We start from the raw sequence: 12,546 nt of genomic DNA on the forward strand, positions 1-12,546 counted from the left end.
TCTTGCTGACACCTCGTGGGCCCAGCAAAATTCAAGAACGCGGCAGCAAGAGTGGCAGACGCGCGTGGCACGTATCTTCTCACACGCAGGCTCGACTGTCCCATTAGACTATGCTTGCAAAATACAAGTTCAAAGATAAACTCATTAAGAAATTCAAGACCGCAGCAGGAGAGCGTTAAGCCAAATGCAATTTCCCCCCAAGCACAGGGCGCCGTGTCACTGCACGGGCTGCACATCCATGAAAAGCCAGCTCTGGTGGGCAGTGTTACACTCATTCAGGGAAGGGCAGTTTGAAGGGAGGAGTGAACATCCGGGCAGATCACTCCGCATGCCTGTCATCCTCCACATTTCTTGGAGGTGAAGGTCAAGATTGATTGGCAGGAAGGGGACGGGCAGGACCCTGCTCTTCCGGGGCGTGTAGTAGTGGAGCTTCCGGTTTGGTGGGGTGAGTGGAAGGTGCTAGGCTGCAGACACTTGTAGTCTCAGCAATTTTCTCCTCCTGAGACAACTGGGACTCACAAATCAACCTGTGGTCTTTGACAATCCGAAACTGGAATGGGCCTTGTAGATGAAACTAATTACAGAGGGTTCAGTGTAAGTAAGAGAAAATCCAACTCAAACTGGCTTAAATAATACAGAGGATCTATTGGTTCGTATCAAGGGAAAGTCCAGAAATAGGTTAGCTTCATGGGTGTGTGATTCAGTGGGTGACAAATGCCTTTGAAGACCTAGTTTCTTCTTGCCTCTCCTTTTTGCCTTCCACGTGTCATTCTCAGGCTGCCTCCCCTTCATGGTGGCAAGATGGCGGCCAACAGCCCTTCGAGCACGGCGCTTGCACACCAGTGGCGAGGGAGGGAGAGAAATCGTATTTTTCGAAGTTCTGTCTGAAGAGTGAGAAGGCTTTTTTTTCTTTTTTTTTTTTCTCCCCTTGGGTATGCTGGGCTCAGAATGAATCATGAGCTTATCCACCAGATAATAACATACCCAATGAGAACTACTCTGCTGATTAATTTAGGGCTAAACTTCATGCCCTTCTCCAAAGTCCATGGTGGAGTCAGCTTGTGCCAGAGCACATGAACTGCATAGGAGAATGGGGGTGTGGACAGGTGCGGAGACCAAAAGAAAAATTGGGGTGATTGCCTAGAGAGGAAGGAGAGAATGCTAAGAAGGCTACCATGATATCCGCTCAGAGATTCTGTCTCTGCTCTCGGGGCTGGCATTGGAACCTAGCGGGATGTGTAATGCTGTCTAAACTTTAAAAGCAGGGACTGGGGTGTAGGCCTACCCAAAAGGCATTCAAATTCATAATTAACAAAAAAAATGTCTAAACAAAACCTGTACGTGCAAGCCATTTAACAGATGGGGAAACCAAGAAGTAACAAGGGGAAAGAATTGCCTGATCATAATAGTGGCCGTATACTGAGCTGGGGTGTGCGTCTGCTAATGCATTTTACAGAAGAGGAATGTGAGACCCCAGAAGGCCATCTAATTTTCCCGAAGCCACACGACGAATGAGTGACGGAGCCAGGACTGGACCCAGGCTGTGTCTCCGTCCCTTCCCAATGCCAGGAGGGCGAAACGGTGGTACCAACAGGAAGTAAAGCCCCAAGCAGTTAAGAGCTCTCTTCCACTGTGTGTCAGTGAGAAGTTTTAGGAGACCATCTCGTATCATATTCTGTGGGACATGGGGCCAAATGAATGGAAAGGGAAAAAGACTTCGTGAAGCAAATTCTGGAAGTGATAAATCAGGTTGTCAGTGAATCTGAGGCAGGGAAGGGAAGAACCATCTGCAGCAGGTCTGGGCTCCCAGGAAGCACAGGGCTGATCCTGCCTGGCTCAGCGCATGCCGGTGGCTTCTGGCTTCCTGGCACTGGCAGAGCAGCAGTTTATAAACTCCTTTCCTAGAAGCTGTCAGACTTTAGAGAGGTGGTGCAGGAAATGTGGGTCTTAGAGTCGGCAGCACGAGCATCAGAGACATTCAGCTCTCTCAGAGAGGCAAGTCCTGGCTTGCACCTCCCCCCTTCTCGTTGAGTGACCTCCTGCCATCTGCCGACTTGCCAGAAGGTTGGGCCTCACAGATGCATAAGGAAATCGCAGCGCGAAGGCAAGGAAAGGGTCTGTGTGTTTCCAACCCAGCGCCCGCTCCTTCTCCTTGCCCCCTGCTTTGCTTTTGTGCTCTTTGCCGTCCTGATGCTGCCGCTCTCCACGGCCTTCACGGGTAAGCTGGCCGCTGAGCGCCACTGATCAGCCACGTGCGGCCGTGGGACAACGACCTTCATCTTTAAACGTAAAATGCGGGTTAGAAAGAGCCGGCCAGACGGGTGATTCAAATAGCATAGTAGCTGTAGTAGAATTATTTGGTGAACATTTTATTTGTTTTTAAAAAATGTTTGTTTATTTTGAGGGAAAGAGCATGTGCACAGATTGGGGAGGGGCAGAGAGAGACGGAGACGGAGACAGAGACAGAGACTCCCAAGCAGGCTCTGCACTGGTAGCACTCAACCTCACAAAACCGTGGGATCGTGACCAGAGTGGAAACCAAGAGTCGGACGCTTAACCGACCAAGTCATCCAGGCGCCCCTATTTGGTGAACGAACGTTTTTAAAAAAAGAGTCCTGGGCCCCACCCTGGGAGATATTGATGCAATGTGTCCAGGGTGGGGATCCATACCTGCTTTTAAAAAATCTGTCACCAGGTGATTCTGGTGCCTGTGGACCAGGTTGGGGGCCACTGGGTGAGAGGGTTTCCCAGGGCCGCTCTCCACCTCCCGTGTTCCCATGTGGAAGCCTGTCATGAGCAGTATGAAAATGCTATGGTAACATGTAGGTGCTCTGTACATTTCTCTTGCTGAACATATGGATAAATACTTCCATAAGTCACATGTATTAAATGACCTCAATTATGTCAAAGCGTGAAGTGTTGAGGGAGTGGGGAGCTCCTTAAGTAGCTAAAAATGATTGTCATGTGTCAGTGGAATTAAACTCACGCTCTGGAATGTTGCTAATGGAGCCCCTGAGCTCTGTACACAGAACCTAGTCAGTCCTATTTCAATAGAGACCTAGAAAGCCTGGTGTTCTAGTTTCCAAGTTCACAGCATATTGGAGTAGAAATGGCATAGGTGTTGTTGAGTAAAACCCCAGTACCCTAATTGCTTAATGGGAATGAGGTTTCCCTTTGGGGTGATGACAATATTTTGGAACTAGATAGAGGTGGCAGTTATACAACTTTGTGAATACATTCAGTGCCACTGAATACTTCACTTGAAAATGGTTAATTTTAGGGGCGCCTGGGTGGCTCAGTCAGTTAAGCATCCGACTCGGTTTTGGCTCAAGTCATGATCTCTCGGTTCGTGAGATCGAGCCCCAAGTAGGGCTCTGTGCTGACAGTGCAGAGCCTGCTTGGAATTCTCTCTCCTTTCTGTCCCTCCCTCACTCTCATGCACATTCTCTCTTTCTCAAAATAAAATATCATTTATACATAAATAAATAAATGAAATGGTTCATTTTATGTGCAGTTCACTCAGCAAAAAAAAAGCAACAATACTAAAAAACAAAAAAAACTAATACAAAATAGTACTCTTAAAATTTTTTTTAATGTTTATTCATTTTTGAGAGAGAGAGAGAGAGAGAGCAAGCAGGGGAGGGGCAGAGAGAGAGGGAGTCACAGAATTGGAAGCAGGCTCCAGGCTCCGAGCTGTCAGCACAGAGACCAATGCGGGGCTCAAACTCATAAACCTCAACATCATGACCTAAGCCAAAGTCGGTCGCTTAACTGACTGAGCCACTCAGGTGCCCCAAAATAGTACTCTTAAATTTGTGACAAGTGAAAGTTGACAGCTTGTTGGGAAATAAAAGAAATAAAACTCTAAAGTTTGTACAGAACTAAAATAGCCGAGAAGTTAGGTGCCTGGGTGGCTCAGTCTTCGGCTCCAGTCATGATCTCATGATTTGTGAGCTCGAGCCCTGCATCAGGAGAGCTTAAACCCCACTTTGGGTGAGCTCTGCTTCTGTCTCTGTCCTCTTTCTCTCTCTCTGCCCTCCGTGGGGTTCTCTACCTCTTCTCTGTCTCTCTCCACCCCTCAGGGGATTGTCTCTCTCTCCCTCTCTCTCTGCCTGTCACTCACTTGTGCCCTTTCTCTCAAAAATAAAAAATAAAATAGCTGAGAAGTCTGGGGCCATTTGGTGGAAGGGTAGATGATTCAACCAATTCAGTAGGCCCTAAAGCTGTCATTATTACAGTGTAGTTCAAAATAAACATTTATTATATGGCTCTGCTCTATCAAGAAGACTTTCTAAGATGTTAGGTATCCCCTGCTTAGGAATCCAGGAGTATCCTTAAAAAAAAAAACAAGTCCTGTGAAAAATCTATCAACTAAAAGATTTTTATTGAGTTAAAAAAAAAAAAAAAGCTTTTGGAGCCTGTGGTTTAGTTATCTGGAAAATGAGCTTAACTGGAATAGTTCATTCACTAACAAGGCTGTTTAAATGAAGCAAGAACCTATAAGGCCAGTTCCCATAGACATTATGCTAAAATCACTACACTCGCTGCCGGAAGAAAGTATTGAGGAATCACTGCTCCGTGGTTATGAGTTTCTGTTTGGGGTGTTGAAAAAGTTTTGGAACTAGGGAGTGGTGATGGATGCACAAGATTGCGAACGTAATTAGTGCCACTGAATTGTAATGCTTAAGAATGGTTACAATGGTAGGGGCGCCTGGGTGGCTCAGTCAGTTAAGCACTGACTTCAGCTCAGGTCATGATCTCATGGTCCGTGAGTTTGAGCCCCGTGTCTGGCTCTGTGCTGACAGCTTGGGAGTCTGGAGCCTGCTTTGGATTCTGTGTCTCCCCCTCTTTCTGTCCCTCCCCAGCTCGCCCTCTGTCTCTCTTTTGCAAAAATAAACATTAAAAGAATTTTTTTAATGGTTACAATGACAAAATACTTTATATTATCATAATAAAACATGTAAAAAATAATCATTAAAACCCCATGATATGGGCCCCTCCAAAAAGCCTAAAGAGAATCATTGTGATACTGCTCGTCAGACAGAAAGAACATCTAGAGGTAAAGTAGGTAGGTACTAAGCAATACGTGAAGAACACAAGGGGAAAGATGCTTTTATTAAATTTATTAGGATCCTTTTAAGCCATCTGTGCACTGTGTGACCCTCCTGTGAGCAGCAGCTGTTTTTATTCATTAGGAATGAACAGATATAGAAGTCATTACTCAATGTTCATCTCGCAGCTGGGTTTGAATTGAAAGGCAGTTCATATCCAACAACTTTGGCCCCAAGCATTTAAAGGTCCTTGTGTGAAAAGGTTGTATCGAGACTTGGAAAGTATGTCATCTAGTAGTGGATTCAGCTGAACATCAGAGCTATCTAGGAAGGCAAGCCTCCATAGGTTGACAATTGCAGCAATGTGTGTATTTGATTTTGCTCTGGGGTCCTGAATTTGTGGGTCTCTGTATACCCAGGAATTTTTATTAATTTCAGTGGAATATGGTACCATCATGGGGAAATGGCTTATTTCCTCTAAGGACCCATGCCTCTAATGCATTCATGGGAAATAAAAATCAAATCGAAGCTAAAACTTTAAATGTCATTTTAACAGAAGACTTTGATTTTACAGTGAGCATCCCGTTTCTTGGGCTCTATTGACAAACGTACTGGTCAGGGTAACTTTACTATGTTGTGGTAACAAATTAACCCCGGAATCTCAGCACTATGAAGCGGCTCAACACTATGAAGGTTTATTTCTTGCTCATGAATGTTCTGTTGTAAGTCAGGAGCCTCTCTAGGGTTCCGGAAGACTCCCCCAGGGTAATGTGATGACTTAACACTCCAAATGACTTCATTCTTGCTCACTGACTATCTCAACTCATGGATTCCAGGTGGTCAAAGCAGGGGAACAAAACAAAGGGCCACGTGCCAGTTTTTAAATGCTTTGGCCCCAAACTGTCCCACAGCCCATTGGTTAGAAGTAGTCACACAGCATTGGCTACCCACCAGGGGGCTGGGAAGTGTGAGGGACATTCACTGAGCAATGTCTGTGCACAGCCAAGATGTGTGCTAGGACACATCCAAAGCCTGGTCATTTGAGCCAGATTGCTCACTGAGGGCAATGGGCATTTCTTATATATATATATATACACACACACACACACACACACACATATATATATATATACATATATATGTATGTATACATATATTAGGTTTTTTTCAAAAAATTTAAAAATGTTTATTTATTTTTTAGAGAGAGAGAGAGAGACAGAGCGTGAGCAGGGGAGGGGCAGAGAGAGAGGGAGACACAGAATCTGAAGCAGGCTCCAGGCTCTGAGCTGTCAGCACAGACCCCGATGTGGGGCTCAAACCCACAAACGGCGAGATCGTGACCTGAGCTGAAGTCGGACGCTTAACCAATTGAGCCACTCAGGCACCCCCTTTCGTATATTTTAAATAATATACCATACCACCACTCGTTCAATAATAGGCGTAGAAGACAGAGGCTGGAGAAAAGTAGAGAAGGCATTGCTATGGGAATTAAAATTGCCACTAAGAAAGGGTACAGTCGGTTAATACCCAAAGTGATATTTGGTCTCTGCTCTACCTGACGTCTGGGGGACAGCCACTTAGTCCCCTGAGCATCCTGAAGATCAGGTGGCCAGTGAGACTGGGCGTGCTCCACAAGCAGGGGATTGGGTTACAGTTTCCATGAGGAGCATTTGGGCCTCTGCAGAAGTCTACTGCATCTTCCCAGCTGGCTTTATGCTTTTGAATGCACTTCTCTTCATCCTTTTTCATTCTCTCCCCTCTGTAGGGATGAAGTTTTTGGAGGACTGCCCCATACAGACCCTCATCCCTCTCTATTTGCTAGCGGGTGGGATCATTGGAGCCTTAAAGGTGAAGTCTATGGGGCGCCTGGGTGGCGCAGTCGGTTAAGCGTCCGACTTCAGCCAGGTCACGATCTCGCGGTCTGTGAGTTCGAGCCCCGCGTCGGGCTCTGGGCTGATGGCTCGGAGCCTGGAGCCTGTTTCCAATTCTGTGTCTCCCTCTCTCTCTGCCCCTCCCCCGTTCATGCTCTGTCTCTCTCTGTCCCAAAAATAAATAAAAAACGTTGAAAAAAATTAAAAAAAAAAAAAGGTGAAGTCTATGTATCCACTGTTTAGTTTTTGCAGAAATTTAACTTACAGGCATGTGACACACATCCTTTAATTGTCTGCTACTCACGGAGGAGCCAGAACAACTCCCCTCCCTAAGCACAGGGTTATGGAAGCAGTGGGGCAAGGTGGATCCTGAAGTCTGCTTACAGAGACGTGGGTTTTTCCTGATGAGGAGCATTCGCCCAGAGCTGGGCATTGTTGCAGTAGCCTCCCTCCTGCCGCCCTGAGAGCAATGCGCTAATTTGTGGCTTTGGTCTGACAACAGTTGAAGCAGAGGAGTGGCTGACTGCCAATTAATTCTACCTTTGAATTGAGCCGGCGTTATCTTGGCCTCTCTCTGCTTCTTTTTAGAAAGGTTCCTGTGGAGGGCAGTGGAGTTTGCATCCGGTTGAAATGTATTTGGTTTTAGCAGCTCTTATGTCTGTGTCTCTCCTAGCGCTCAACCGACCGGCACAGAGACCACTAGCTGCAGTCATCAATCAGACGTTAAACTCTGATGTTTCAAGGGAGGAGGGGCTTCTCTGTGACTCTCAAGTTCATGTCAGTGTAGGGAGCCGATCTGCTCCTGGGTTGTACTGACATCTGTTTTAACAGGGAAAGTGACAGAAGAAAAAAACATCAAGGGTCCTGGAGAGTCTACAGGTGTCAAAATCCCTGGCCCACAGAAATGTCCCACCTGTCCAAAGCACCTCAGATATAAGGTATCTTAGGTCCACATCCATTCATCAGTGACCCTTCCCAACCGTCCAAGCCTCCCTCAAAGCTTCCTGTATCAAAAGCTAGAAAACACAAGCATCCGTTTTTCCAAAATGGTTGCATAGAGATGAAGCACAGAAGAAAACCATCAGGAGTGCCATATATAAAATTTCATTTGGACCCACTGTCTGGTTTCTTTGCCAGCGTCTTTGTGGTGCTTGGGGCCTTCTGAAGATGCTGGCCAGTGGCATCGGTCAGGATATTGGTTAGGACATCAAAGGAGTGTCTTGCTGTTCTATGTAATCAGCAGTCACCAGCTCAAGTCATGGGAAGCAGGTCTGAACCTTTTGTGTCTGAGGTTACGTCACCATTAAATGCCCTCAACTCCTAACAGCAGTGCAGGGGCAGTGTTCTGGAATGTGCAATAACACGCGTCCCCCCCGTGACAACATCCCCACGGGATCAGCTGGGACTCTGTTTGGCTCCAAGTAAACCCAGAGGCTCTCTGCTCAGTGGGGCTTCTTATCCCCTGTGGCCCCGTGGTATGAGGGGAAAAGCCCTAATGGACCGAGCGCCATAGAGATGTTCAAAACAAGGGCAACGTTTTCAGCAGTAATTACCTCTGCTCAGCCCTCCCTCACTTGGCTACCTCATCATCAGGCCATGAAGTGAAACTTTCCTGTGGAGATGTTACCGTCCATGGGGTCTGTTCCTCTTAACAACGGCAAACTTTTCCTTTATGAAATCCGGCCCAGAACCCAAAGGTAATTTATTTTAATGAACAAACTAGGGCCCTGATAAACAGCACTGATTTTTTTTTTCCTGGCAATCTAGAACTGTTTGCAGCCAAATTAAATTTTTGTGCTCATCATAGCGAGGTAATACACAGTGAGTCCGTAACTGTTAGAGAGCAACAGCAAACAGATTTATAGAATCCCTAGATGGAGAAGTTTGCCGGTGATACCAATGCTCTGTCTTTAACCCTCTCGGAACACTGCACCACAGTGCCCAGCATCCTTTCTAAAATGCAGCAATAGCACCACGGTATTGCATCTTGTTGATGAGAAAGCAGAGCATCAGTGAGTGGACATTTCCCAGGGTCACCAAAAAGAACTGAGTCATGACCCACTGGAAGATCATGAAGTGAATTGAGTAGGTTGTGACCATTAAACAAAATGGAATAGAGGGACTCCTGGGTGGCTCAGTCGGTTCAGCATCTGACTCTTGATTTCGGCTTAGGTCACGGTCTCACGGTTCGTGGGACCGAGCCCCACGTCGGACTCTGCGCTGACAGCGCAAAGCCTGCTTGGGATTCTCTCTCTCCCTCTCTGTGCCCCTCCCCAACCCATGCTCGCATGCTCTCCCTCTGTAAATAAACATTAAAAAAAATAGAATAGAAAATACTAGAGTGCCCAGTAAGCATGGTGTGATAAACACATACACGTGTGTTTGGGCATATGGGCCATATAATTTAATCCAAATCGGGACACTTTTGAGAGTACACAGGGGCTTTAATAATCATGCCAGGAAAACCCCGTAAACCAGGACTCTGAGCCAACAAGGATACACGGTCCCCCAATTACTAGGTTGTGATGTAAAAGGTATTTGTTACTGAGGACCGTGTTAAAAAGAAAGTTTCAGAAACACTGATTTAGTGGCCATTAACCTACCTAATGCCCCACCTCATCCCCAATAGCCCACTGCTCAGTGATCATTTCTACCACCCAGTGAGTGCTTACTATGTGCCAGGTGAGGTGCTAAGGGCTTTGCCCCATTTTGAACCTAGTCCTCACGATACCCCTTCGAGGCAGGTACTTGTATCAGAAAGGAGTTTTGAATACGAAGAAAAAAAAAAATCGGGAGGAAAGGCCCCCACGGCATCCAGAACCTACCAGGCCTGTGACGTGGCCTGTAGGCAGCAGGAAAGTCTGCTGGGGTCCGCCCTTTACGAGGCAGGGGGCCTGTTGTGCAGCCCTCTAATCAGGACCAGGTACTCGTGTTATAAAGTCATGTGGTGGAAGGGTGCGGGGACAGTCGAAGGAAAGTCTGTACGCCTGGCTTCCAGGCATAACTGCATAGCACAGTGGCTTGCCAGACATAGTGAGCCGGGGGTGAGAAGACAGGAGGACCACAGGGCAGGGCAAAGGCACCCCTGAGGCACGAGCCACGTGTTGTGACTGCGCAAAGTCGTGAGCAAGAGGGCAGGTGAACCAAACACAGCTGGACCCTGTCTCTTCTCTCTCGTGGGGAAAGAGTCACTAGAGGTACAACCAGCATGGTAGCTGTTGATTGGTTACAGCAGATGAGGAGCAGGGAGGCGCCTGGGTTTCTAGCTTGGACAGTGTCACCCAAATGAGAGGCATATGGACGGTAACAAGTTATGTCTTCAACATACTGAGCCGAGGGCCTGAGGGCACTCGGGGGAACCTCACACGTGTCCGAGGTCTGGAGGAAAGTTCCGGAAGGGAGCTGCAGACTAGGGCGTCATCAGCCTATAGGTGGGTGAGGTCAGGGCCTGGGCCATATTTGTGAGGGTCACCAAAGAGGGAAGCTACCGAAAGAGGCCGAGAGACAGAATGGCTTGGTGGAAAGGAAGCCAGCTTTGGCTGAAGACAGACCCGGTGCCTGGATCTTCCACTTTTTGTACACATGACCTTGGCCGAAATTCTTAAACGTCCTGGTCCTCAGCTCCTTTGTTTCTAAAGTGAGGAAAGTAATGTACGCTTCCATAGGGTTGTTTTAAATAAGACAACCCGCCTAAACATAAAAGCACTTAGTATCTGTCTTAGCTCAGGCTGCCGTTGACAAGATGCCACAGACCAAGTTGCTTCCATAATAGACATTCAGTAGGGGGAGGGAGGAGGACACTTTCAGATGATGACCATATGCAGGTTTGCAGTCATGGGAGGACGGAGAGCAGGTCACTGGAGCCAGGAAGGCCAGGGATGACCTCAAGGATGATGAAACAAACCAGAGCGGCAGCGACACTCTGGGTGTGGACGTATATTCCAGTCAGCTAATCCCTTGTCCAAAGCAGCTCACACATCAAAATAGAAAATGCCACGAAGGATGCTGACTAAGGATTGATGCCTTCATTCTTGCCAGTTCTAATTCTTCAAAATTAAATTTCACTCCTTGGCGGCATTTCCAACTCTAGTGTGGGCACTTTGTGTATTAAATCTCCCTCTCTCGCTGTTTCTCTCCTAGCTTCTATTCCCTCTCCTCCACCTGCTTTGCTGCCTTGCCCTCTGACCCCCCCCTTCCCCCCCCCCACCGCCTGCCAACCACAACCCAGGTGTCTCTCCTGTTGCATGACTCTACCAGGATGAGGCGGCCTGTGGCCAAGGCCGTGGTGATTGACGACCAACCAGGACGATGATGCATATCCCTGGAGGCAGACCGTGTGCAAGTATTATATCCACCTCAGCCTCAGCCTCTTCCTTTCCCTCTGGTTCCTTTTGGGGAATTACAGGGCCCTCTCCGTTTACCTGCCTGATTTCATTCCCCCTTTCCAGCAGCCTCAAGATTACTGTGACAAAACCCTGTACCCCCGTGCCGTAGGGAGTCCTCGTGCTCAGCCACACCATGCTGGTCCTGCTCATCCTGTGCAGTGGGCGTGCCTATGTGTGGTCCAGGTGGAGATTCGTTGTCGATGGAGACTGAGAATCACCCCCTCCGGCACACACAGGCACACATTCGCGCATGCGCAACTCCCACACACTCACATGCACACACGCGCACGTATATGCAAACACGCACCCACGCACACTCTGCACACTCATGCACAATGGCAAGAGGAGGGCACACTGTAAAGCAATAAGACGTCCCTCCAGGCAGTGAAGAAACCACCAAAATGCACTGCGTGTTTATTCTAGGCAGACTAAAGGAGCGATTGCCTCCCTGGGCCTGGGGGAAGCCCTGTGGTTCTTTCCAGAGTGGGACTTTTGTACTCATGAGTTTGCAGAGGCATCTTTTTATGTGAGGGGATGAGGCAAGGGAGGCAAAGACTGGGAGGCTCTTTCCAGCTACAGGCAGTTCCAATGACCGTCACAAGAGCAAGTTTTGCTGCTGTTACTGTTGCTACTGCTGTGTTGTCATCCAGCCGCGGGCAACCTGAAGTTGTGGAAAGGGATATCTTCCCAACAAGACATATCTTAGCTTCACTTGGGTGGCTTTGTTATGAACAGGAGAAAGGTGCTCTGTTCAATGACTCCGGGTGTCTTTTGGGAAAGAGCTCTCTTTCCCAGCCCCAAATCAGACGGGTTTGATTGGACCGGTAAGGGCATCCCAAGGGCAGCTATAAAGGCTGCCAAAGTCAAGGAAGTCAGTGCCCCTGGGGCTCCGGTCTGGCCCGTGAGCCTGGCGTCACGGAGGGTAGCATGCCCTCCCTGTGTGCCTTGGGGTAGTCCTACTGCAAATTCTTTGCTTGGCCTGAGTCCGCTTCTTTCCCTGGCCATCTGTGTACATCTCTGTAATGTGCTCCTGGCACAAACCAGTTTCGTGTAAGTTTTGGCCAGGTTGCACGTGGTGTCGTTAATGCAGGTGTTTTGGGGGTTTTTTTGGGTTGTTGTTTTTTTTTTTTTTTTGGTCTCTGAGTTTAAATACTCTACAGTAGCAAATCTACTTGATGTCAGGTTAGGGCTGGGCAGGCTTTTGCAAATCCATTTATCTGGAAGTTCAGGATGACACCG

At 47.8% G+C, this 12,546-nt stretch overlaps 1 protein-coding gene across 1 annotated transcript; it reads left to right on the top strand.

Moving 5' to 3' along the window:
• The first annotated feature begins 6,818 nt into the window (after nucleotides 1-6,818).
• On the top strand, nucleotides 6,819-11,518 carry TMEM272 (transmembrane protein 272). The gene is given in 4 exon segments (XM_049647308.1): nucleotides 6,819-6,899; nucleotides 11,151-11,219; nucleotides 11,221-11,415; nucleotides 11,417-11,518. Coding segments are annotated over 4 exon segments (447 nt in total).
• Nucleotides 11,519-12,546: the final 1,028 nt, after the last annotated feature.

Source organism: Panthera uncia, assembly GCF_023721935.1.
Source record: "Panthera uncia isolate 11264 chromosome A1 unlocalized genomic scaffold, Puncia_PCG_1.0 HiC_scaffold_16, whole genome shotgun sequence".
NCBI classification, from domain to species: Eukaryota; Metazoa; Chordata; class Mammalia; order Carnivora; family Felidae; genus Panthera; species Panthera uncia.